The sequence below is a fragment of the Prionailurus bengalensis genome, chromosome B2 (genome assembly GCF_016509475.1).
Source record: "Prionailurus bengalensis isolate Pbe53 chromosome B2, Fcat_Pben_1.1_paternal_pri, whole genome shotgun sequence".
NCBI lineage: Eukaryota > Metazoa > Chordata > Mammalia > Carnivora > Felidae > Prionailurus > Prionailurus bengalensis.
In genome coordinates this window covers 40,852,948-40,875,019 of record NC_057349.1, presented here as the reverse complement: position 1 = coordinate 40,875,019, position 22,072 = coordinate 40,852,948, and the positions used below count along the sequence as shown (strand labels likewise).

The following is a 22,072-nucleotide window of genomic DNA, read 5'->3' as shown; positions in this document are numbered from 1 at the left end:
GGGGGGGGGGGTGGGGGCAAGGGGCAGAGAGAAAGGGAGACAGAGAATCCCAAGCAGGCTCCACAACTGTCAGCACAGAGTCTGATGCGGGGCTCGAGCTCACAAACAGTGAGATCATGACCTGAGCTCAAACCAAGAGTTGGTCACTTAACCAACTGAGCCACTGAGACACCCCTGGGCATTGGCCTTTTAAATCATATGAGAAACTAAAGGGGAGTTACAAACCACATATAGAATAATACTGGATTTAATATTTACCTATGTGTTTTCTTTGACTGGATTTCTTTCTTTGTATGGTTTTGAGTTATTGTCCTAGTGCCCTTTCATTTCAGCCTAAAGGACTCCCTTTAGCATTTCATGTAAGGCAGGTCTACTAGTGATGAACTCCTTCAGCTTCTGTTTCTCTGTAAAGGTCTTAATTTCCCCTTTGTTTTGAAGGATAATTTTATTGGATATAGAATATTGGTTGAGAGTCTTTTATTCTTCTACTCAGAATAATTTCAATAGTCCATCTTCAAGTTCACTCATTTTTTTCTTCTGCTAGCTTGAATCTGCTGTTGAATCCCTGTAGTGAGTTTTCCATTTCAGCTACTATACATTTTAGCTCTAGAATTTTATTTAGTTCTTATATAATATTATGATAATAAATGTATATTAAAATAATATAAATTTAAATAATTTCTCTTTATTAATATTCTTTATTCATTTGTTCATTCTCCTAGTTTCCTTTAGTGTTTTTGTCTATTGTTATTTGTTTTGTTTTGTTTTGTTTTGGGGGGGAGAGTGAAAGTGTGAGCAAGGGGCAGAGAGAGAGAGAGAAAATCCCAGGAAAGGTAGAGGGAGGTGGGGGGAGAGAGAGAGAGGGAGAGAGAGAGAGAGAAGCAGGGCTCACCTGAAGCAGGGCTTATGTTTTACCTGAATTGGGACTTGTGTTCACCAGATGTGGGGCTCGAGATCACCCAATGTGGGACTCCCAACTCATGAACTGGAAGAATATGACCTGAACCGAAGTCAGATGCTTAACAACTGAGCCACCCCGGTGGCCCTGCCTATTTTTTTCTTTAGCTCTTTGAGCATATTGAAAACCTTGATTTAAAATATTTGCCTAGTTAAGTCCAACATCTGAACTTCCTTGGTGAGATGGCTTCTATAAACTTTTTTTCTGTGAATGAATCGTACTTTCTTTATTCTTTTTATACCTTGTGATTTTTTTTGTTTAAAACAACATTTTGAATATTACAGTGTGTCAGTCTGGGAATCAGATCGCCCTCCCAGGGTTTGCTGCTGTTGATTATTGAAGACTGTTGTCATCCATTTGTTTATTAACTTTTCCAAACTCTTTTTGCTAAGACTATATTTCTTGTTGTGTGTGACTACTGAAACTGTTTCATTATCTCAGTAGTCAGTCAGTGACCTGAAAGAAATTTCCTTAAATGCCTGGAGTGAAAACACCACCACCACCAGCTTTTTGTAGTTTGACTCTGAGCTGGGGCACTAGTTCAGTGCTAAACCAACTTGTCTGAAACTCTGCCTCAGCCTTCACCTCCTGATTGCATGGAGCCCAAAGATCATCCAAAGGTGCAAGTCTAGGGTCCTCTCAGTTCTTTTCTGAACATGCACTTTCATGCTGGGTTTCCCCAATCACATGATAACCCTTCAGAGTCCTTATTTTCCCATGTAGCTTTCTCCTCATGCTCCTACTTGTCAGGCTTTTAAATCCATCTGCTGCTTATTCCGTTCTCCATCTCTTGCTTTAGGTAACCACCAGTAGTATATATGTCTTTAAATACTTTCAACAGATGCTACTTGGAAATCTGCTTCAACCTGAGCGGGCAAAACAAGAGGTCAGACTCAGCATGGGTCCCCTGGGGAACCACTAGACAGGGCAGAATTTACAGCCACAATCTTTTGAGAACAAGGATGCATATATCCTCCCCTGGCACTAACAAGCCACACTAGGAATGTGGGCCACTGTCCCACAGCCACCACCAAACTGGAGAAGAGGGGATGGTAGACAGGTAAACAAAAATGCCACGTTTTGTTACTGATATTTAATAGCTGCTTCCTTCATTAAGCACCCCACTGGTTAGACTCCATTGTAAGTTTTATTAGACTCCCAAGTTCTGAAAAAGTTGCTTCTTTCAGTTTTTGCCAGCTTAATGATAGCTTCAGTGGAGGACTGATTCTTGTAACTCTCTACCATGCCATTTCTGTGACATCTCAATATATTTAACTTTTTGAGGAACTGTTGAACTGCTTTCCATAGCAGCTGCACCACTTTGCACTCCCACCAGAAGTGGGAGGGTTTTATTTTTTCCACATCTTTCCCAACGCTTGTTATTTTCTGTTATTGTTCTTTGATTACAGCCATCCCAGTGGATGTAAAAGGATATATCCTTATGGTTTTTATTTGCATTTCTTTAATAACTAAAGATGTCAAGCATCTTTTCATGTGCTTATTGGCCATTTGTATATATTCTTTGGAAAAATTTCCAAATCCTTTGCCCATTTTTTAATTGGATAACTTGTCTAAGATCCATTTTTTAATATATCATTGTCTAGTCTTTTTTCTTACATGGTTATCCTAAAAATCATGTATTAAGAAAACATGTATATAAAGGTATCTACAGTGTCAGAACTTTATACAACATGACATAATTTTTAAGTACAAGAAGAGGCACTTCTACCTGTGTAAAGATGCATGTTGTGTTAATTAGGACTCTTGGTTATAACAGAAACCTAACTCAAGCTTAAGAAAAAAATGGATAGGGGATAATTTATTTGGTAACTGGAAAACTGGGGCAGCGTTATATCCAGGAGATCAGAGATGTCATTAGGACCCTCTCTTCCCCTTTCCCTCAGCTTTGCTTAGCCTCATTCTCTCTTCACTCAGGGGCAGGATAGTCCCTACAGTCTCAAGCTGCCATGGTCCTTATAGGTTTCTGTCTAGAAAATGAAAAATGTATTTTTCCTAATAACACCAAAAATCTCTGGGATGAAGACAAGTGTGACTTCGTCCACATTCCTATCCCTGAACAGTTACTATGGCCAGGTGGATGAAGTACTCACACCAGGCCCTGCTCATAAGCTCACCATGGAAAGGCAGGCTCTACCCTATAGAACAATCTAGACTAAGTTGAGTTCATGTGGAATGGGGGAAGGTGAGATTCCTCAAAGGAGATGCTTCTCTTTTTTTTTAAGCTTTCTTTTTTTTTAAATGTTTACCCATTTATTTTTGAGGGGGGGGTGCAGAGACAGAGGGAGAGAGAGAATCCCAAGCAGGCTCCGCGCTGTCAGTGCAGAGCCCAATATGAGGCTCGAACCCACAAATCGTGAGATCATGACCTGATGTGAAAATCAACAGTTGGATGCTTAACTGACTGAGCCACCTAGGCACCCCCAAAGGAAATGCTTCTAAATAGAAAATAAAATGTCCTCAGTAGAGCTGCAAAGATTCAGTGCTGCCTTTACGTTTGTAACCTTTCTTTTAGTGGCTTTTTATCACAATACGGATGCTCAAGTTCTTGTCCCCACAAGATATGATAATTATTGCCTTGTCCTTGGTGGAGGGTGGTGGTGGTAAGAGATTATGAATAAAGATGTTCTAGCTCTGCCTCTTCCAAAAGTCCCAGAGAAGAAGGGGAAAAGCCAATCATTTTGGAGTGGGAAGAGCCTGGAACTTGACTCCTGATTCTCTGATTTTGAGTTTCATAGAGGAACTGAGAAACTCCTCTATAAAAAGGTAAGCATTTGCATTTTTCTGAATTCATAAGATTAAACTATTTTAGTTTCATTAACATGGTCTCATGACCTGGAAGGACTGTTCTTATATATTGTAAAAAATTACCCACCACACCTTAGATGAGGAAGTTGCCGATGAATATCAGGTCTATAGCAGGCTGACCACCAAGTTTCACTCTTTTTGTTTTCTTCTCAGTTTCCAGCATATAAATACATTGTTCATGCTGCAAATTATTTGGATATAGTTATTTTTATATACTTTGAGATGAAATATACATTTCGAAGTGATATTTGAGAAACCAAATTCATCTTTTTATGGAAAACCACCATTTGAAGCTGTTGTTGATTTCTTCATGAGCATAAATTGAAGGCAACTGTGGTAAAGGATCAGAGGGTCCTTTCCTACAATCTTCAGTCTGAATTAGCGCACAGCTGATGCCACTGAATCACAAAATCTAGCCCACTTAATAACCCTAAGCAGCTAACCACAAGTAGCTGTATACAGGGGGCTCTCCAGGTTCGTGTAATGATAAGTGGAAAACGAAGGAAAAGGTCACACTTGCTGGTGTGTTTTTAAGAAAGCATTTCAGTCTGTTTTTGTTTTGTGTATATGTTTCTATTTTTTTAAAGTAATATAAATGACAAAGTTTACTGGTTGGAGGGGATATTCAGAAGATGGAGTGAGAACACAGGTTATGGGAAATAAAGGTTAAGAAACACAATGATCAAGAGGTAAGACTAATTTTTCATTAACATGCCAGAACTGAATGAAACCTTTCAAGAGTCATCTAGGAACAAAGTTTTTGGTAATGCCTTAAAAGTCAAGCATGTGCTCATATACTTGAACAAATCTACAAAGATATAAAATAAGTGGACTTTATAGTTGTAATCAAAACCCACTGCAGTATGGCAGCCAAGTTTGTATGGTGCTTTACAGTTTACATAACACTTTGCCACATTCTCTCATTTGCCATATATTTAATGATAGACATAATTGTGCTACATACTAATTAAGTTTAATTAGTAAGTTCTTGTGAATGACTGTAATTAGTGGAACTGGTTTGCTGCCAAAGCAAATTTTCAGTTCTCATTTTATTAGTTACCTAGTATTTATAATCAGGATCAACTTAAATCATATTCTGGTTTGTATCATACATGCTGATCCTCATGAATATTAAGAGAGAAACTCCTGAGTTCTTACTCCTCGGCACTTAAGCTTCCCTTGCTCCGGGGCTTTTGTTGTACCAAAACTTTCAACTCCTACCAGTCCCCTCCTAACTCCACATCTCTTCACTAGCCTTCATCTACCCATTTTTTGAGGGAGACTTGTATATAACATTTAACATTCTTTCACCAATAAATATTTATTGAGCACTGTGTATCAGAGATTGAGCGAGGTGTTGGAATACACACCTGGTTGACAAAAATACACAGTGGTTGACAAAGCATTCCTGGTCCATGCCCTTATGGAGCTCACAGACTAATGGGTAGACAAAGCCTAGACTGGAGTGGGGAAGGTGGGCAGGAAGTTGTCGGACCTGTTTTACTCTCCCACTAAGCTACCAATGTAGACTTTATCATGAGTCTCCATTTGTCTTTTTCCTTGTGTGGTTGAACTCTCAAGCAAGGAAAACACAGTTATCATCAATTGTACCCCCTGGGCCCTCCAGCACAGGATATTGTAGGAGAGAGTGCCGGGGGCCAGTAGCCTGGTATTGAGTAGGTGAGGGGAACCTAAAGTTAGGCAGGAATTAGTGAGGAATTAGTGATCTTAAGGAGGCAAGTTCTCAGAAAAGAAATAGCATTTGCAAAGGTCGTGAGGCAGGAAGGAATTTGGCAGGTTTAAGAAGCTCATTTAGTATGGTTGGCGGGAGAAACAGGAGAAATGGCTAGAATTGGAAAGGTGTAGGCCTTAGAGCCAAGTTAAAAACTTTACCTTGAGGGTACTGAGAAGCCATGGAAAAGTTTCAGTGACATTTCCCTGTCTCTTGTAACCCATTATTTACCTGGATAGGTCCTCTTATCTTTACAGAGGTGGTGTGCAGACAGGTGTAGTATCTTTTCAGACTGAAACGCACCGGCAACATAGCAGAAACCATGCTTAGAAGCAGGGGGTGGAGAGAGCTTGAGAGCTTGAGAGTCTTGGGTCTGTATGATTTGAACAAATCTTTTAACCTCTCCAGGCCACTTTCCTTTTATGTACAATTGATAATGTAGCATTTAAACCCCTCATCAGGCTGTTGTAGGGTCAGGAATAACAGGTACAGTGCCTATGACTGGTACTCCATAGGTGGTAGCTGTCTCTATTTTAACAGTGTTCTCTTGCTAACACAAATTTTACATTCTTCTTTGGGAATAGAATCACAAAATCATATACTGTCCTGTCAAATTGAGAAGAAACCCCGAAGGTCTGCCTGTGTATGATGCTTGCAATCCTTCTGCAACGCTGGCGATCAGTTGGTTTGTTGTCCAGCATTATTTATAACATCCAGGGACAGGAAGCTTACTACTGTCTGAAACATCCACTCATGTTTGGGTTCTGCAAAAGGGTTCTTTTCTTGGACAGAATCCAAATCTGCTTCCCTGTGACCTCTCTCCAGGGGTCTCAGTAGTGCCCCTAATGCCTTGTCCATGTGACAGCCCTGAGGTGTTTGAGGCCATTATCTTCGCCATCACCTAGAGTTGAAGAGCTTATTTCTTCAGCTTCACAACAACAATAAAAGGGTCAATTCAGGGGCACCTGGGTGACTCAGTCATTTAAGCATCCGACTTTGGCTCAGGTCATGATCTCATGGTTCGTGAGTTCGAGCCCTGCTGTGCTGACAGCTCAGAGTCTGGAGCCTGCTTCAGGTTCTGTGTCTCCCTCTCTCTCTGACTCTACCCTGCTCACACTCTGTCTCTCTCTCTCTCTCTCAAAAATAAACACTAAAAAAATTTTTTTAAAGGGTCAATTTATCAAGAAAGACAGCAATCCTAAAGCATACATGTACCTAACAATAGACCTTGAAAACATGAAGTAAAAAGTGTTAGCGATAGATTTTAATAAAAATAAAAGGGGCATCTGGCTGGCTCAGTCAGTGGAGCATGCAGTTCTTGATCTCAAGGTTGTGTGTAGACATTACTTAAAAATCTTAAAAAATAATAATAGTAGCTATCATTTACTGAGCACCCACACTATACTTGGTGCTATAGATAAACAGATGAGTCTCAGTCACAAGTAAATAAGTGTAACACAAGTATACAGATACTGTGACCGGTCTGTGCAGGAAAAAAAGTAGGGTGTAATGGCGGAGCACCAAGGGAACAATCATCTTTATGAAAGAGGAACCTGCCTCTTAGATGACACAAACTCTACCCTGACAACTGAATGGGTAATACCTACACTCAACTGGACTTAGCCACGCGTGGTATTTGTTAAAATATCACTTTAGAGGCTTTAGTCACACAAAGTATTCAAAACAGCCACTGTCAGTAAAACAAGTGCATTTCTACAAGAAGTGTTCATTTTCCCTGTTAACATTCTTTATAAAGCCTCTTTTAAAAGAGACAGAATAATAGCAGCCAGGCAAGGAAGAAGAGTGGAATACTGTGATTTACTGTATGTACAAATGGATGGCCAATATTTAGAAAGGAAGAGTTTCAACTAGTCTTTCCTAAGCACTGACATAGAAAAGACAAGGCATACTGTGTTTGTTACAGCCATACAGTACAGGAAGGCCACAGAAGAGAGGAGCAGCAAAGCACTTGCCCCCCAACTCAGTGCAAGTTGTGTGAAAGCACCATGGTGCTCACACTGCAACACTGGCTTCTTTGTGTGGGGCCCTGTGCTGGATGCAAGGGTAAAGATGACCTCTCTAGGAGGCTGAGGCATGTGTCCAAGGTGATCCAGCACAAAGAGCTACAGGGCCTTGGGAAAGGATTGCTCTGGAAATTCAAAGGATAGATCCTTGGACAAATGAAGCTAACCTTCCTAAAGGAGAATACATACAATGTCTAAGAATAACTACAACGAAGTCCTCCCAGCCTCCTGAAGTGGGACCTCCATGAGAACCATAGAGAACAAAAAGCAATGAATCTTAAGCTGCCTTCTTTAAGAAGAAATGAATGAGAGAGGCAGAAACACAAGAGTAAACATTGGTGGAGACTAAAACTAATATTTTGCAAATTTGTAAAAGGAAACCCATCAAGAAAGTTACAAAACTCTAGGGGCGCCTGGGTGGCTCCCCTACCCATCCAACTTCAGCTCAGGTCATGATCTCCCGGTTCGTGAGTTTCGAGCCCCACATCAGGCTCTGTGCTGACAGCCTGGAGTCTACTTTGGATTCTGTCTCTCCCTCTCTCTCTGCCCTTCCCCCCATGTGTACTCTGTCTTTCTCTTAAAAATAAACATTAAAAAAACAAAAACAAAAACAAAACTAAGGATCTTGAAATAGTTCCCAAAACAAGAAACAATGAAAATGTATAGAAAAGTTTGTTTCACAGTGTGCAGCCTTGCACCTTTATAATTCAACAAGGAGGATAAAACAAGTGTTATAAGCAAAAAGTACTGATGGAGACAAGTGAAGAAACAGGAGTGTTAAGTGGAAGTTCATAGACACCAGTCCCATTCCATTGCCCAGTTGAGGGAACTCAAGTCCAGAGAGGGTTCTCTGACTCCTGAGACACAAACAGACTCCTCTTACCCAGCAGAGCAGAGCACTGCAGCTGAAGGATAACTTTAGCACAAAGTCCCCTTCAGCTGTTTCTGAGCTGACTTGACAAAACAAAGAAGCTTACTCCAGAAAAGTCTTAATTTTACCACCTAATACTTCATCGAGGTATTCTTTTCACTGCTGGGGCACTGGCACACAGTAATCAGCTCTCTTTCCTGCCCCTCACTTGCTGAGCTACCTTTTTATTTTTTTTAAAAATATTTTGTGTTCATTTATTTTTGAGAGAGAGCACAGCAGGGGAGAGGCAGAGAGACAGGGAGACACAGAATCTGAAGCAGGCTCCAGGCTCCGAGCTGTCAGTACAAAACCCGATGCAGAGCTCAAACTTAAGAACCGTGAAATCATGACCTGAGCCGAAGTTGGGCATTTAACTGAGCCACCCAGGTGACCCTTTGAGCTACCTTTTTAAAAAAAATAAGTTCTCTTCAAGCATTGTTATTGAGAAATTGCTCACACACCATAAAGTTCACCCTTCTAATGTATACAATTCATTGGTTTTTAGTATATTCATGAGGTTGTGCACCTACCTCCACCAATTCCAGATCATTTTTATCTCCCCATAAGAAGATCTCATACTCATTAGCAGATATGCCCAACTGTTCCACCCCAAACCACTAGCAACCACTAATCCACTTTCCGTCTTTATGGATTTTCCTATTCTGGACATTTTATACAAATAGAATCATACAACATGTGGTGTTATGTGTCTGGCTTCTTTAGCATGTTTTTACGGTTCATCCATGTTGTAGCATGCATCAGTACTTCATTCCTTTTTATGGCTGAATCATATTCTATCACAGATATGCCACATTGTTTATCCATTTATCAACTGATGGACTTTTGGCTATTGTGAATAGCAGTACGATGAACATTCATGTACAAGTTTTTGTGCGGACACGTGCTTTGCTTTCATTTCTCTTGGGCATATACCTAGGATTGCAGTTGCTGAGTCATATGGTAATTGTCTAACCTTTTGAGGAATTGCCAGAATGTTTCTCATAAGGCTGCACTATTTTACATTCTCATCAACAGCATATGAGGAATCCAATTCTGACACATCCTCCCTAACACTTGTTATTACTCCTCTTTTTTTTTTTTTTTTAATTTTTTTTTCAACATTTATTTATTTTTGGGGGGACAGAGAGAGACAGAGCATGAACGGGGGAGGGGCAGAGAGAGAGGGAGACACAGAATCGGAAGCAGGCTCCAGGCTCTGAGCCATCAGCCCAGAGCCTGACGCGGGGCTCGAACTCACGGACCGCGAGATCGTGACCTGGCTGAAGTCGGACGCTTAACCGACTGCGCCACCCAGGCGCCCCTCCTCTTTTTTATTATAGCCATTCTAATAGGTCTAAAATGATATTTCATTGTGATCCTGATTTTCATTTCTCTAATGACTAATGATGTTGAGCATCTTTTCGTGTGCTTGTTGGCCATTTGTGTATCTTCTTTAGAAAAATATCTGGGGGCGCCTGGGTGGCGCAGTCGGTTAAGCGTCCGACTTCAGCCAGGTCACGATCTCGCGGTCCGTGAGTTCGAGCCCCGCGTCGGGCTCTGGGCTGATGGCTCAGAGCCTGGAGCCTGTTTCCGATTCTGTGTCTCCCTCTCTCTCTGCCCCTCCCCCGTTCATGCTCTGTCTCTCTCTGTCCCAAAAATAAATAAACGTTGAAAAAAAAAATTTTTTTTAAAAAAAGAAAAATATCTGCTCAAATTCTTTGCCCGTTTTAAAATTGGGTTGTCTCTATTTATTTATTTATTTATTTATTTATTTAAACGTTTGTTTATTTTTGAGACAGAGAGAGACAGAGCACGAACAGGGGAGGGGCAGAGAGAGAGGGAGACACAGAATCTGAAACAGGCTCCAAGGCTCTGAGCTGTCAGCACAGAGCCCGACGCGGGGCTCGAACTCAACGGACTGCGAGACCATGACCTGAGCCGAAGTCAGACACTTAACCGACCAAGCCACCCAGGCGCCCCTGTCTCTCTCTCTCTCTTTTTTTTTTTTTTTTAATTAGAGGGAGAGTATGAGCAGGGGAGGGGCACAGAGAGAGGGAAAGAGAAAATCCCAAGCAGGCTCCATGCTGTCAGCACAGAGCCCTATGCAGGGCTCGAACTCAAATCACAAGATCATGACCTGAGCCAAAACCAAGAGTCAGACACTCAACTGACTGAGGCACCCAGGCACCCCAAATCAGGTTGTCTTTTTATTGCTGAGTTGTGAGAGTCCTTTATATATTCTGATTATTAGATCATTATCAGATACATGTTTGCAAATATTTACTCCCATTCTCTGTGGATTTTCTTGAAGTGTCCTTTGAGGTGCTGCTGGGCTACTTTTAACAAATACTAAAACACCTCAAAATAAAATTAGGAATATGTAATTGGTGTCTGAATTATAGCTTTAAATTTATAAGCATTATAAAGCCCAACTGGCTCAGTAGGAAGAGCATGCAACTTTTGATCTTGGGATTGTGAGTTAGAGCCCCACATTAGCTGTAGAGATTACTTTAAAATCTTAAAAATAAGCATTATAATGTCATAAGCAAAAGTTGTTGTTTTTAAGTTTATTTAGAGAGTGTGAGCAGGGGAGGGGCAGAGAGAAAGGGAGAGCGAGAATCCCAAGGAGGTTCCTCACTGTCAGTGCAGAGCCCAATGCAGGGCTCCGTCTCACCACCCTGGGATAATGACCTGAGCTGAAATCAAGAGTCAGTCGTTTAACCGACTTAGCCACCCATGCGCCCCTCACAAGCAAGCGATTGTATCCATACCGGTTTTGAGGCTTCCAAACAAAGAATCTTGAGTTCATTATGAGATCCATCATAATGATAGCTATCACTTTTATAGCAGTTATGTGCTAAGCACTGTTTGGGTACTTTCCATGTATTAACCTACTTAAGTTTCCCCAACAATCCTATGAGGTAGAGATTTGTCATTATACTCATTATACAAATAAAACGGATGCAGAAGGAGCTTAAGTAATTTGCCTGAAGCCAGAGAGTAAATAGCAGAGATGCGCCCCAGATTCCATTGCTCTTAACCAACCACCTGCGAGACTGTCAAGGCTGAATTAAAACATTTCAAAGAATGCCTGACCCCTCACTTTAAGGAAATAATAGTGTTTTCATGGCGTCTACACCCTGGATAGTTTTCCTCTTGTACCAAGCCAAAAACTAGTGCCACCCTTCCAGGCGTCTTCATTTCTATCTTCCTTTCCAGTCTGGCTTCAAGTCCCTCTATTTTCTCCACCGCCGGGCCGGAGGCTTTAGTTTTGGAAGTAACCGTCTCCCAGGTGGAGTTGTTCTAAATTTCTGACGGCCAATAGGCGCCGAGGCGCCTCGGATCCAGCCCAATGAGGCTCAAAGCTGAGCCATGGGAGGGGCCAGCGAAGGGGGCGGGAACGGAGCCCCCCTAGGTGGTGCCTACTGTGTGCGGCGCCAGCTTCCCTGCGCGGAGCCATGAGCTGGACCTGCCCGCGTTGCCAGCAACCCGTTTTCTTCGGTGAGGTCCGGGCTGAGGAGGGAGGGGGAGATGGGACGTCCTCTGAGAACGCGAGGAACTGGCGACCGTGTGTTCTCAGACCCCCTTTCCACCTCTCGGGAGCAGGGCACTCGGGCGGGTTGGAACTGGCCTCCCGGGGACACTCCTCGTAGTCTCTAGGAAGCAGGGCGGGCGGGGCTGAGGAGGGGAATGGGGGCGCCCGCTGCTAGGCCTGGCTCCCCCACAGCCCGGTTCCACCTTGTCCCCCACAGCGGAGAAGGTGAGCTCCCTGGGCAAGAACTGGCATCGCTTCTGCCTGAAATGTGAGCGCTGCCACAGCGTCCTGTCCCCAGGAGGGCATGCAGAGGTGAGGCCTGGCCAGGGCGCACAGCCCTCTGTCTGTCCCTGTTCTCCAAGCACCAGTCCCCAGTTTCCGCTCAGGAAGCTCACCGAAGGCAACCTCAGCAGTCAGCTACCAAGACCAACTACCCGGAGGGCCCCACACCAACCAGGACTTGGGACGCCTGAGTTGTGCTGGTGGACCCGGTGCCTTTTGGTGGGGAGGGGAGAGAAGCAATGCTGTTTTCTGGCCTGCTCTTGCCCTTTCTCCTGTCCACAGTGGCAATTCTAGCATGCCAGCTTACCCTCCACCCTCCCAGCCTCACCAGCCCCACCAGGCAAGTAGACAGATACACCTGGCAACCGGACTTGAGGGAAGGCCTGTAGGACACAGGAGAACCCCCCCTCCCCTTTAGCCCTGAGCAACCCTCTTTCCTCTGCTTGTGCCTAGCACAACGGGAGGCCGTATTGCCACAAGCCATGCTATGGGGCTCTCTTCGGACCCAGGGGTAAGTACCAGCCTAGAAGAGGCCAGGGGACAGCAGGACCTTCCTTGTGGCTGGGAGCTGGAGACTCAAGGCTGACTGCCCCTGTTTTCTCTGCAGGGGTGAACATTGGTGGTGTGGGCTCCTACCTCTACAACTCCCCCACTCCCACCCCTGCCAGCACCACTCCCCTCAGCCCCAGCAGCTTTAGCCCCCCCAGGCCCAGGACTGGCCTCCCCCAGGGCAAGAAAAGTAAGTGAAGTTGGGCCCCAGCTACTCCTCATCCTTAGGCTGGAACAAAGGGTAGGACCAGGTGGCAGTCTCCCACCTAGTCCTCTGCTTCACATTCCTACAACTTTGTGGCAAAGTCTTCTTTTGTCCATGGCACTTTGGCGGGGGAGAGGGGGGTTCCCTTATGTCAGCTGCTGAGTTAAGAGGTAAATTGGGTAGATGGCATTATCATCCCCATTTTACAGGTGAGGAAAACAAAGTGTGTAGACAGCAAAGTGTGTGGCTTGTGCAGTCACACAGCTAGTCAGAGGCAAACCTGACCTGGAATTCAGGCCTCTCTCAGGCCAAGGCCATGGAAAGGATGACCTAGGAGCGAGGGGTCATTGAGACAGGGCCAGCCCCTCATATTCTTCCACTTCTCCCCTCTCCCTGTTCCTCCCCACCTAGAGTGGGCAATGACACCATGCTCCCCAACACCTGACACCCATGCCCTGGCCAGCTCCTGTATCAGCTCAGGTTTCCTGAGGATTGAGTTGCTGACAGGGTTGGGATGGTGGGCACCTGAGCCCCTGGGAGGAGAAGGAAGTGGGTGGTCCCTCCTACAGATAGGGATGGGGCAGGATGAGGGGCCACAGGAAACTGAGCTGTGTCCAAGAAAGCAGACTCATGGCCACCTGGGTGGGGGGCTCTGGGATAAGCATGGCTTTTGGAAGAAGCCATGTGCGCGGGCCAGTGCTGGTGGGCCCTGCTTAGGCATGGCCCCCACCTCAGCCCTAGCCAGGGCCTCTTCCCCTTAAAGGCCATCCCCACATGAAGACATTTACTGGAGAGACTTCACTGTGCCCTGGCTGCGAAGAACCTGTCTATTTTGGTAAGCGATAATGGAAAGCTTGGGGAGGGGGCCAGAGGATGGGCATCAAAGTGTAGGGAGGTGGTGCAAAGTAGGCAGGTCTCCCTGCCCTGCCCCTAGAACTACCAAATGTCTCCACCACCAGCTGAGAAGGTGATGTCTTTGGGCAGAAATTGGCACCGACCCTGTCTGAGGTGCCAGCGCTGCCGGAAGACCCTTACTGCTGGGAGTCATGCTGAGGTGAACAGGGTAGGGATGGGTGGTTGTGTCGGGAGGAGGGAGGCTGGAGATGGGAAGAGAGCCAAGCTGAGATGGCTCTCTTTCTCTTTATGTCCCAGCATGACGGCGTCCCCTACTGCCACATCCCCTGCTACGGCTACCTGTTTGGCCCCAAAGGTGGGCAGCCACACCCCAGACAGTGGGCCTAAAGTATGGCATGTGGGTCTGTGGGGATGTGTGGGCAAATTTCCCTGTGGTCAAACACACCCCAGACCCCTCCCAATTCCTTTCATCCCTCAGCCCAACACCCCCCAGCACCAGGGCCCTTGGTAATGGGGCTCTCTCTCTCAGGTGTGAACATTGGTGATGTGGGCTGCTACATCTATGACCCTGTGGAGATAAAATCCAAATGAGATGCTCACAGGAGAGGTCACTCTAACTCGGACCTCACCCATTCCCTCCATGGTCCTACTGGAAGCTACAGAATTCTTCAGTCCCTCAGGGGGAAGGTGGGCTTCAGGTGGCCTGGGCCTAGGCTCTATGGTAGACCAGGGGGTCTAGACATTCTCTGCCAATTCCTGCCTTTCCCATTTCTATCTGGTCAGGGGAACTAGGCTACCACATTTTAAAGGGTAGCCTCCTGGCCTTCCCAATCCCTTTCCCTAGCAAATTCGATAACTTCAACGTACTTATAAAATGTGTTTATTTTGGCTTCTCCAATAAAATGTTGGCTCCCATGCCTTCAATGCTTCTTTGGGCATGAGGCCTAATCAATGGGTTGGAGGATGGGAAGTGTAGGGAGGGGGGATGCATTACCCTGCAAACTACCTGGGAGGTATAGGGCCGGCCATGGGAACAAAGAGCTCTGTTCTCCTGGAACCCTGGTCCTGGACAGTTCCCAGCTCCACGCAGTGAGTGGACAGCATGCCCACCAGCTCGGTTGGTGCCAGAAGTTATCATAGGGCAATTCCTTCTTTAGCACCATCTCTAGGAGAAACACATTATTCAACATCTCATTTGAGCATGACAACAGACAGATCCTGTGGTGAGGTCTGCCAAGAGGCTTCATTATCCGTTTGAGAGATGAACAGACTGAAGCCCAGAGAGGGAAACCCACATGCCCAAGGTCACACAGCAAATCAGTGGCAAAGTTGGGATTAGAACCCAGGGCCAGACTCTGGCTTCCCATCCAGGGCTCATCCCACAGCTTCTCACTGCTGCCCCAAACCCACGGGACACCTTTATTTACAGAATAAGAGGGGTACCAGAATTGTCCAGCAGCCCACTGCATTCTAGGAAGTTGCCCAGTTGCTGGAGGCCAAACAGTGAAGGCTGGATGAGCACAGAGAAGGGGGAACTCGTGGCAACTCCAGCCCTGGGCAGGGGACTTGATGCCTGTAGCCCCAGCCACAGGGCTTGCCCTTCTAATCTTCCAGCCCCTGCTGCAGAACTTCTGTAGAGAGCTTGCCCCTGATACCACTCAGTTCTGGATCTGCTTCATGGGCATCTCTTCCTCCTGAAGCCTAGACAGGGCACTGGGGAAGAAGGAGTCATGAGCAATGGTGGGATTTAGCCCCTGGGCCTACCACCCAAGCCTGCCTCGTCATGGCTGGCCTATGCCTCTCCCCAGCTGCTGGTAAACAAACATGTATACTTCTGCCAGTGACTCACACACATGCTTGTATGCATCTCTGATGTGCAGGCATACGTGAAGGGGTGCACACATCCACCTCTTCCTGGACAATCTTGGACATCTCTGTACACACACATATATGGACTTGTGTACTTTTACACATGCAGTTTGCATACCTCAGGCCATACACCCATGCACGCTTGCACATATGCACCAGATACACAATGTGCACACAGGTCTTCTCTGAATCCTACCTAAGGTGTCAGGTACCTGGGCACCCATTCCCACATGCATGTGCTCACACAGACACAAATAGTTCTGTGCACACACCTCTCCACATCCTGGATGGTCTCTGGCAGCTGTGCTTGCTTCGTCTCTGGTAGCAGGAGGGCAGTGCAGGCAGCCAACAAGGCGATCCCCCCATAAGTGAGCATGGGTAGTGACAGCCATACTCCATCCAGCAAGGCTGCCAGTGGAGCCAAAGAGCCCCCCAGCCGGCCCACCAGTGCAGTCAGCCCCATTCCTGTCTGTCTGTTCAGAAAGAGGATAGGGGAAGGTAGGTGTTCACACCTACTTAGGGTCATGCCTCACAGGGCTCCCCCATCCTGGGCTGGCAAGCCCTGGTGTCCCCTTCTCCCCAGACGGCTAAGAAAGCTAAGGCTTCTTTCAGGTGGTCTTCCCACCTGTCCCCAGGCCAGGGACCCTATTCTGAGAGTAGGGTGATGTGGAAGGAAGAGGGACAGCAGCTCCTACAGACCCTGTCATGTTGGTAGAGGAGGAGCAAGGCTTTCTAAGCATACCCAGATACCAACAAGTCTCCCCACCTGCCAATAGCTAGCTGAAAGGGCCCCAGAAATTACTTTCAGAGACAACCCCATAGGGCAGCTCTGCCTGGGCTGTGGTAAATGGGAGGGAGGTACAGATGGCGCCTTTTGCGACTGTTTTATTTTAAAGGAGCCCCAGAGAAGTGTGACCTCGCTCAGGGTCACTTAGTAAAGATAAAATGCTCTGCCTTCTCCCAGACTTAAGCAAACGCAGACGGCTCTGATTAGCTCTGTATTCTGGGTGTGGTATAAGGAATGGGTGGGAGGAACTGGGCTGCAGTGTGTGTGTGCGCGCGCGTGGCGGGGAAGGGGGGGTTGGTAAAGAGACGTGATTACAAGCCCTCCCCCCCGGATAGGTTGTCAGGCTCCCCTCACCTGAGCACGGTAGGGTACAACTCCGATGTGAACAGATAGGCTGTGGTGAAGGCAGCTTCAGAAAAACCTTTTCCCATCACTGCTAAGGCGGTGCTCCAAGATCCCATCTCTAGAGGAAAAGGGGTTCAGGCAGTGAGCGGGCCTTGTGCGAGACCGAGAACTCCAGGGTGGGAGGTTGCCCAAATGGAGGGCTTTGAGTGGGGGCCTCCGCGAAAGGGCAGGAGCTCTGGGCCAGGAGGCGGGGCCTCCGATGAGTGGGCGGGGCCTCCAGGTGAGGCTCACCCGAGGTCACCAGCAGTCTGGCACCAAAAGCAAGGGCGGCACCCAGCAGCGTTCCTGCTTGCGTGAGACGGCGTCCTGCGTGGCGCACCGACAGGTAGACCAGCAGCTTGGAGGGCACCTCCACGGCCCCGAACAGCAGCTGCGTTTGGTACACGTTCAGCCCCAGCCCCGACAAGTCCAGGCTCAGGCCATAATAGGAGAAGTTTACTCCAAACCTGAAAGGGGTCGCAATGCACTCAGGGGCCCTCCTCTTCATCCCCCTTGTCCTGTCTTCCTAGGGAGCCTTGGCCTTTTAGAGGGACCACCTCCCCCGCCTCCAGAGCCTACTGCCCACCACCATCCCTGTCCTCATAATCCCCACGGAGTATGCAGCACGTGCCAGTGGCCAAAGCGTCTTTACCTAATCTTCACAGCAACCTTGTGAGGTAGGAACTAACAGCGTCCTGTTTTGCAGAAGGGGCTCTGAGGCTTGGGGTTAAGTGACCTGTCCAAGATCTCACAGGAAGTGGCAGCACCTGAATTTGAGCCCTGCTTCTGATGCCTGCTCCATCTTGTGATCTTCCCGTGTCCCATCTCCCCAGAGGCTGGTCCTCCTGCCCTGCACGGTTACAGTCCCTCCAACTCACACTCAGCATCATTCTGGAGTCTGCCTCTCTGTCCACCCATCCCCCGCTCCTCACCACATCACCATGCAGCATAGCGAGATATGTCGGAGCCTTGGGGTCCGGAATAGGTCTAGGTACGAGGGTCTGCGGACCACTTGCTCTCTGGCGGCCACTTTGCTCAGGGCCTGGTGGGAGAGGAGGAGAGTTTGTAACATCAGAGTTGGCTGTGGGCCTTAGCTAGGCACACTGATCTCTCTGGGTCTCTGTTCCTCCTCCCTTCTCCAATAGTGGGGGTGGGGATGCACGTGCAGGCTGAGTCGGGTGGGCTCCGAGTCAAGGGTGTGGCCCACCAGAGCCAGGTAGGACATCCCAATGAGTTTGGAAACTCTCCACTGGGGGTCAGGAGCTTTTCCTGCACATACAGTGGGCCCTAGGAAGGGGACGCTTGACACAGGACGGCCACACACACACACACACACACACACACACACACACGTGCGTGTCCCCACACACATGGACTTGCATGTGCTCACACACACACATTCACTCTCACCTCCCGGCTCAGGCTGTCCTCACCCACAGGCCGCCCATTGATCCTGGCACAGCGGAGTAGGTACCTGTGGGCCTCCTCCACACGGCCCTGGGTCAGAAGCCAGCGTGCAGACTCAGGCACCCACCTGGGGGACAGCAGGAGGCCCTTCAGGCAGAGTCAGCACCCACAGTCACATCTCCCTCCTGGACACACCACAGCCTGTCAGCCTCCAGGCTCTTGCTCATGCAGTCCCCTCAACCTGGAATGTGCTCTCCTTCTCAAACCCTCCTCACCTGACAAACTTTTATTCATCCTTTAAAGCCCAACTTAAAATCCACCCTGCCACACTTCCTTGCCCAGGTTTAGTTCCTCCACAGCCTGGGATTCCCTTCTCTGTTCAACTGGATTGGTCTCATTCTCATTCCCCAGCGTCAGCCACCCACTTCTCCCATAAGTGACAGGAGGGCATAGGAGGAAGGAGAGACCGACATACAGAAATCCCCAAGGGGCATCAAAAGCCAATTCATTTTTGGAAGACAATGAAATGCCCACCTTGCCTGGCTTCCTATTGTCCTGCTTGGACTCCCTACCCCTATGCTGGCCCTGTCTCTCCATCCCTGTCTCTCTTGTGACCCCCATGTCCATCTCTATCTGTCCCCCTGAATCTGCCCCTCAGTCCTGGTCTCTGCCACTTGCTATCTCTCACTGATTCTGTTTCTGTCTCTCCACTGTCTCTCAATATGTTACTGTGTGTTTCTCTGCTTCTCATGCCCACTGCCATCTTCTTTGTACTGGTCTGTCTCTCTTTCTCTCTTTTTCTGTTTCTCGGTCACTGACTTTTTCTTTCTTTTCATATCTCAGTCACTCTGTATTCTAATCTCAGCCTCTGATTAACTCTATCTCTGGCTTCCTCTATCTCCCACTCCCAAGCTGCCCACAGTCCTCACCAGAGGCTGAGGATCCCTGGGGCACAAGGCAGAGTGACAGCCAGCAGAAGCCATCGCCAGTCCCGTATCAGGTACCCGACCAGTGCCAACAGCGTCACACCCCCTGTCCAGAAGGTGCTGCTCAGGACACCTGCCACGGTGCGGTGTTCCACATCCAGCCATTCCAGTTCTGGGCCCAGGGCAGGGGCCAGAGACAGGAAGACAGTTAGCAAGGGCCAGATGAGTTCAGTCTCACCCTTGACAACTGCCTCCCTCCAGTCTTCTGGGCCCTGCCCGTCCTTTGCCTGCCTCACCCAGTGGCATCACGATGATGGTGAAGCCAGCCAGAGCTGTGCCAGTGAGGGTGCGGGTGATGACAAACATGATGTAACTGACTGAGGCTGCAGACACCAGGCCTAGCACCAGGGAACTCACATAGGCCACCAGCAGTAGACGGCGCCGCCCAAACCTGCACAGGGGTCATGCAGAGTCAGTTCCCTGTAGAGGGGAGGTCCCACGACAGAGGTAGACTAGGCCCATACCCCAACCAGTGGGAGAGGGTGCCCCAGCCCGCTCCCTTATTGGCCCCCACTGCACCCCACCTGTCAGACAGGTATCCGAAGGCCACAGCCCCCACAAGCACACCAGCAAAGAAGAAGGTGGACGTTGCTTTGTTCAGGCCTTTCTGCTCACACACGAGGTCCCACTGCAGGGACAGACAGGGAGGGGCCTCTCATGGGCACAGGCCCTCTCCAGGTAGCACCAACCCCCCCACCTCCAGACTCTCAGCCTCCTGAGGTCAACTGTTCCATATTGGTACCTCCGTGTCAGATAATAAACCCTCAACTATTCACTCCAATTTGAGGGGTAAGAGACTTTGCCCTTCCCCAATTCTGTAGCCTCAACTTCTTTCTGTGGAGGGTCTTGACCTTGACAACAGGTCCGCTCCTCTCTAGAGAGACTCTGCCCCATCTGCACTCACCTCTAGGTAGATTAAGTAAATCCCAGACCTGGGCCCAAAAGGAAGGGAAAGAAGGAAGCCTCTATTGTGTCTCCTTCTCCTACTGCAGAACACCTTTCTCAACTCTTCCCCAACTCCCTAGAGCCATCTTAGCCCTTACCTGCCTTAATCACCTCCTAATTAATAATAGCAGCTCTGGTGTATGGGCTCCTTACTACAAGCCAGGAACTAAGCTCAGTGCTTTAAATTCATAGACCCCATCTACAGATAGGTAAGCTGAGATTAGGTAAGGTAAGGTAACAGGTCTAATGCCCACACAGTAATTAATCACCCAGGGCAGTGGCAGGCCCATCCCATTCACATGTCCCCCAATCTCCTGCTCAGGTACCTCGGTTGCAATGGTGGAGGAGAACTCCGAGCGGTCGTACTCCCAGCCCTGAGGACAGGGCATTGTGGAAGGCTCACCCTCCAGCTGCCCAGGGCTCTGCCCCGCTCCCCATAATGTGGTGTTGGGGAGGGCCTGGGAGTGATTGAAGTAGAGGCAGGAGCTGAGGGTGCCATCGGGCTCCCGGGGCAGGTGGGCCTCCAGCCAAGCGTCCTGGTGGCTGAAGTTGGCAGGGGCACCAGGGAGGGCACAGCGGTGGGCAGGTACGGCAGCCAGGAAGATGGGCAGGAGAAAGTTCATGGGCAGCAGCACTCGGGGCAGGGCCAGCAGTGCCACATTCCACAGTTGGAAAGGCCCAAAGCCTCCCACCTGATCTAGCAGCTCTTCAAATCTCATGCCGCCCACCCACCCACTGACCAGTCTCAGTGCGGGCTTCCTCTGTAGCGTTCAGTGCAGCACAGTCCACCCACCACTTGGACCTTTGGACTCTGGAGGCGGGAGCAAGTAGACTGATGAGCAGAAGTTTACCGTCAGAATCCAGCCCTCAGGGGCTGGGCCAGGACTGAGCCCTCCCTGGTCACCAGGTCTCCAGGGATCCCTGCCTGTTTGGCCCAGGGCCTGGGTGAGGGGCCGTCCATTCAGAGGTCACCGACTCCATGGCTCTAGGACTTACATATTGGTGCTCAGGGGTAGCCTCCAGTTGCCATGATGGGGTAGCTAGGTGTGCAGGAAGTGAGCCCCTAGCCCCAGGATCAACTGAGCTCCAAGAGTCCTTAAGAGGAGGAGTCCCCTGGGGCCTGATGGCAACTCTCCAGGAATGCCCTTTGTCCTGTGAAGATTTAGGTCAGCCTTATGTATTGAAGCCACAGCTTGGCTGGACCCTCAGGATTCAAGACTGAGAGCTAGGCCCTAACCAGGTTGAAGAGTTCTTTCTGCTGAGTCACAAAGCCTCCCTATACCCCAAGGCCCCCACCTGGAGCTTATGCCCTGGCCTGAGACACACCTGGAACTGCACTGGGCAGCCTGGTCAATCTGGAAGATCCCAGACCTATCACCGTCCCACTTCCCATACACATAGTCCCTCCTGCCTTCCCCCTGCCCCTCTTTTCAGGAGCTTCCCCTTGGGGGACTGAGTGGGCAGAGAGAGTGGTTTGCCAAGGTCCCACCATAGGTAGCTGCAATGCCTAAGACTCAGGATTTGTCTGACTTTCCCCACTCAGTTCCCATTCATGGCCCCTGCGGCAAAAGCACAGCAGAGGCCAGCAATAGCAGCTTTATTCTCATCTGCTTCTCCAAACTCAGGGTTGGCAGAACTGGGAGGTTGTCAAATTTGTTTTCCCCAGGGCTCCAGATTTCTAAGCAAATAGGCTTCTAAAAGGCCCAACCTAAAAAAAAAATTTGAAAACCACTAATTTAATGTAGCTCTCATTTTGAACAGCTAAGGAAACGGTGATGGGGGGTGGGGCGGGGGCATTGTTGGGGCCACACAGTGACT

General features: G+C 48.3%; 2 protein-coding genes across 3 annotated transcripts; one reads left to right on the top strand and one right to left on the bottom strand.

Annotated features, from left to right (window-relative positions):
- Positions 1–11,140: 11,140 nt before the first annotated feature.
- Positions 11,141–14,805, top strand: CRIP3 (cysteine rich protein 3). Of its 2 annotated transcripts, none has more exons than XM_043591478.1 (8): positions 11,141–11,951; positions 12,203–12,297; positions 12,721–12,778; positions 12,875–13,006; positions 13,785–13,856; positions 13,981–14,084; positions 14,174–14,231; positions 14,406–14,805. In XM_043591478.1, exons 1-8 carry the CDS (start codon positions 11,909–11,911, stop codon positions 14,465–14,467), a joined length of 624 nt encoding a protein of 207 aa, XP_043447413.1. In that variant the 5' UTR covers positions 11,141–11,908; the 3' UTR covers positions 14,468–14,805. The 2 variants fall into 2 exon arrangements, with proteins under 2 accessions (XP_043447413.1, XP_043447414.1); XM_043591479.1 differs by having other exon boundaries at positions 11,147–11,951; positions 13,981–14,075.
- A 295-nt stretch (positions 14,806–15,100) lies between these two features.
- Positions 15,101–21,237, bottom strand: SLC22A7 (solute carrier family 22 member 7). The gene is made up of 10 exons (XM_043591480.1): positions 20,581–21,237; positions 19,834–19,937; positions 19,546–19,700; positions 19,253–19,421; positions 18,327–18,450; positions 17,849–17,958; positions 17,169–17,383; positions 16,887–16,995; positions 16,017–16,218; positions 15,101–15,591 (listed from the first exon to the last, which is right to left on the bottom strand). The coding sequence occupies exons 1-10, from the start codon at positions 20,971–20,973 to the stop codon at positions 15,535–15,537; spliced, it is 1,638 nt and encodes a 545-aa protein (XP_043447415.1). The 5' UTR covers positions 20,974–21,237; the 3' UTR covers positions 15,101–15,534.
- Positions 21,238–22,072: the final 835 nt, after the last annotated feature.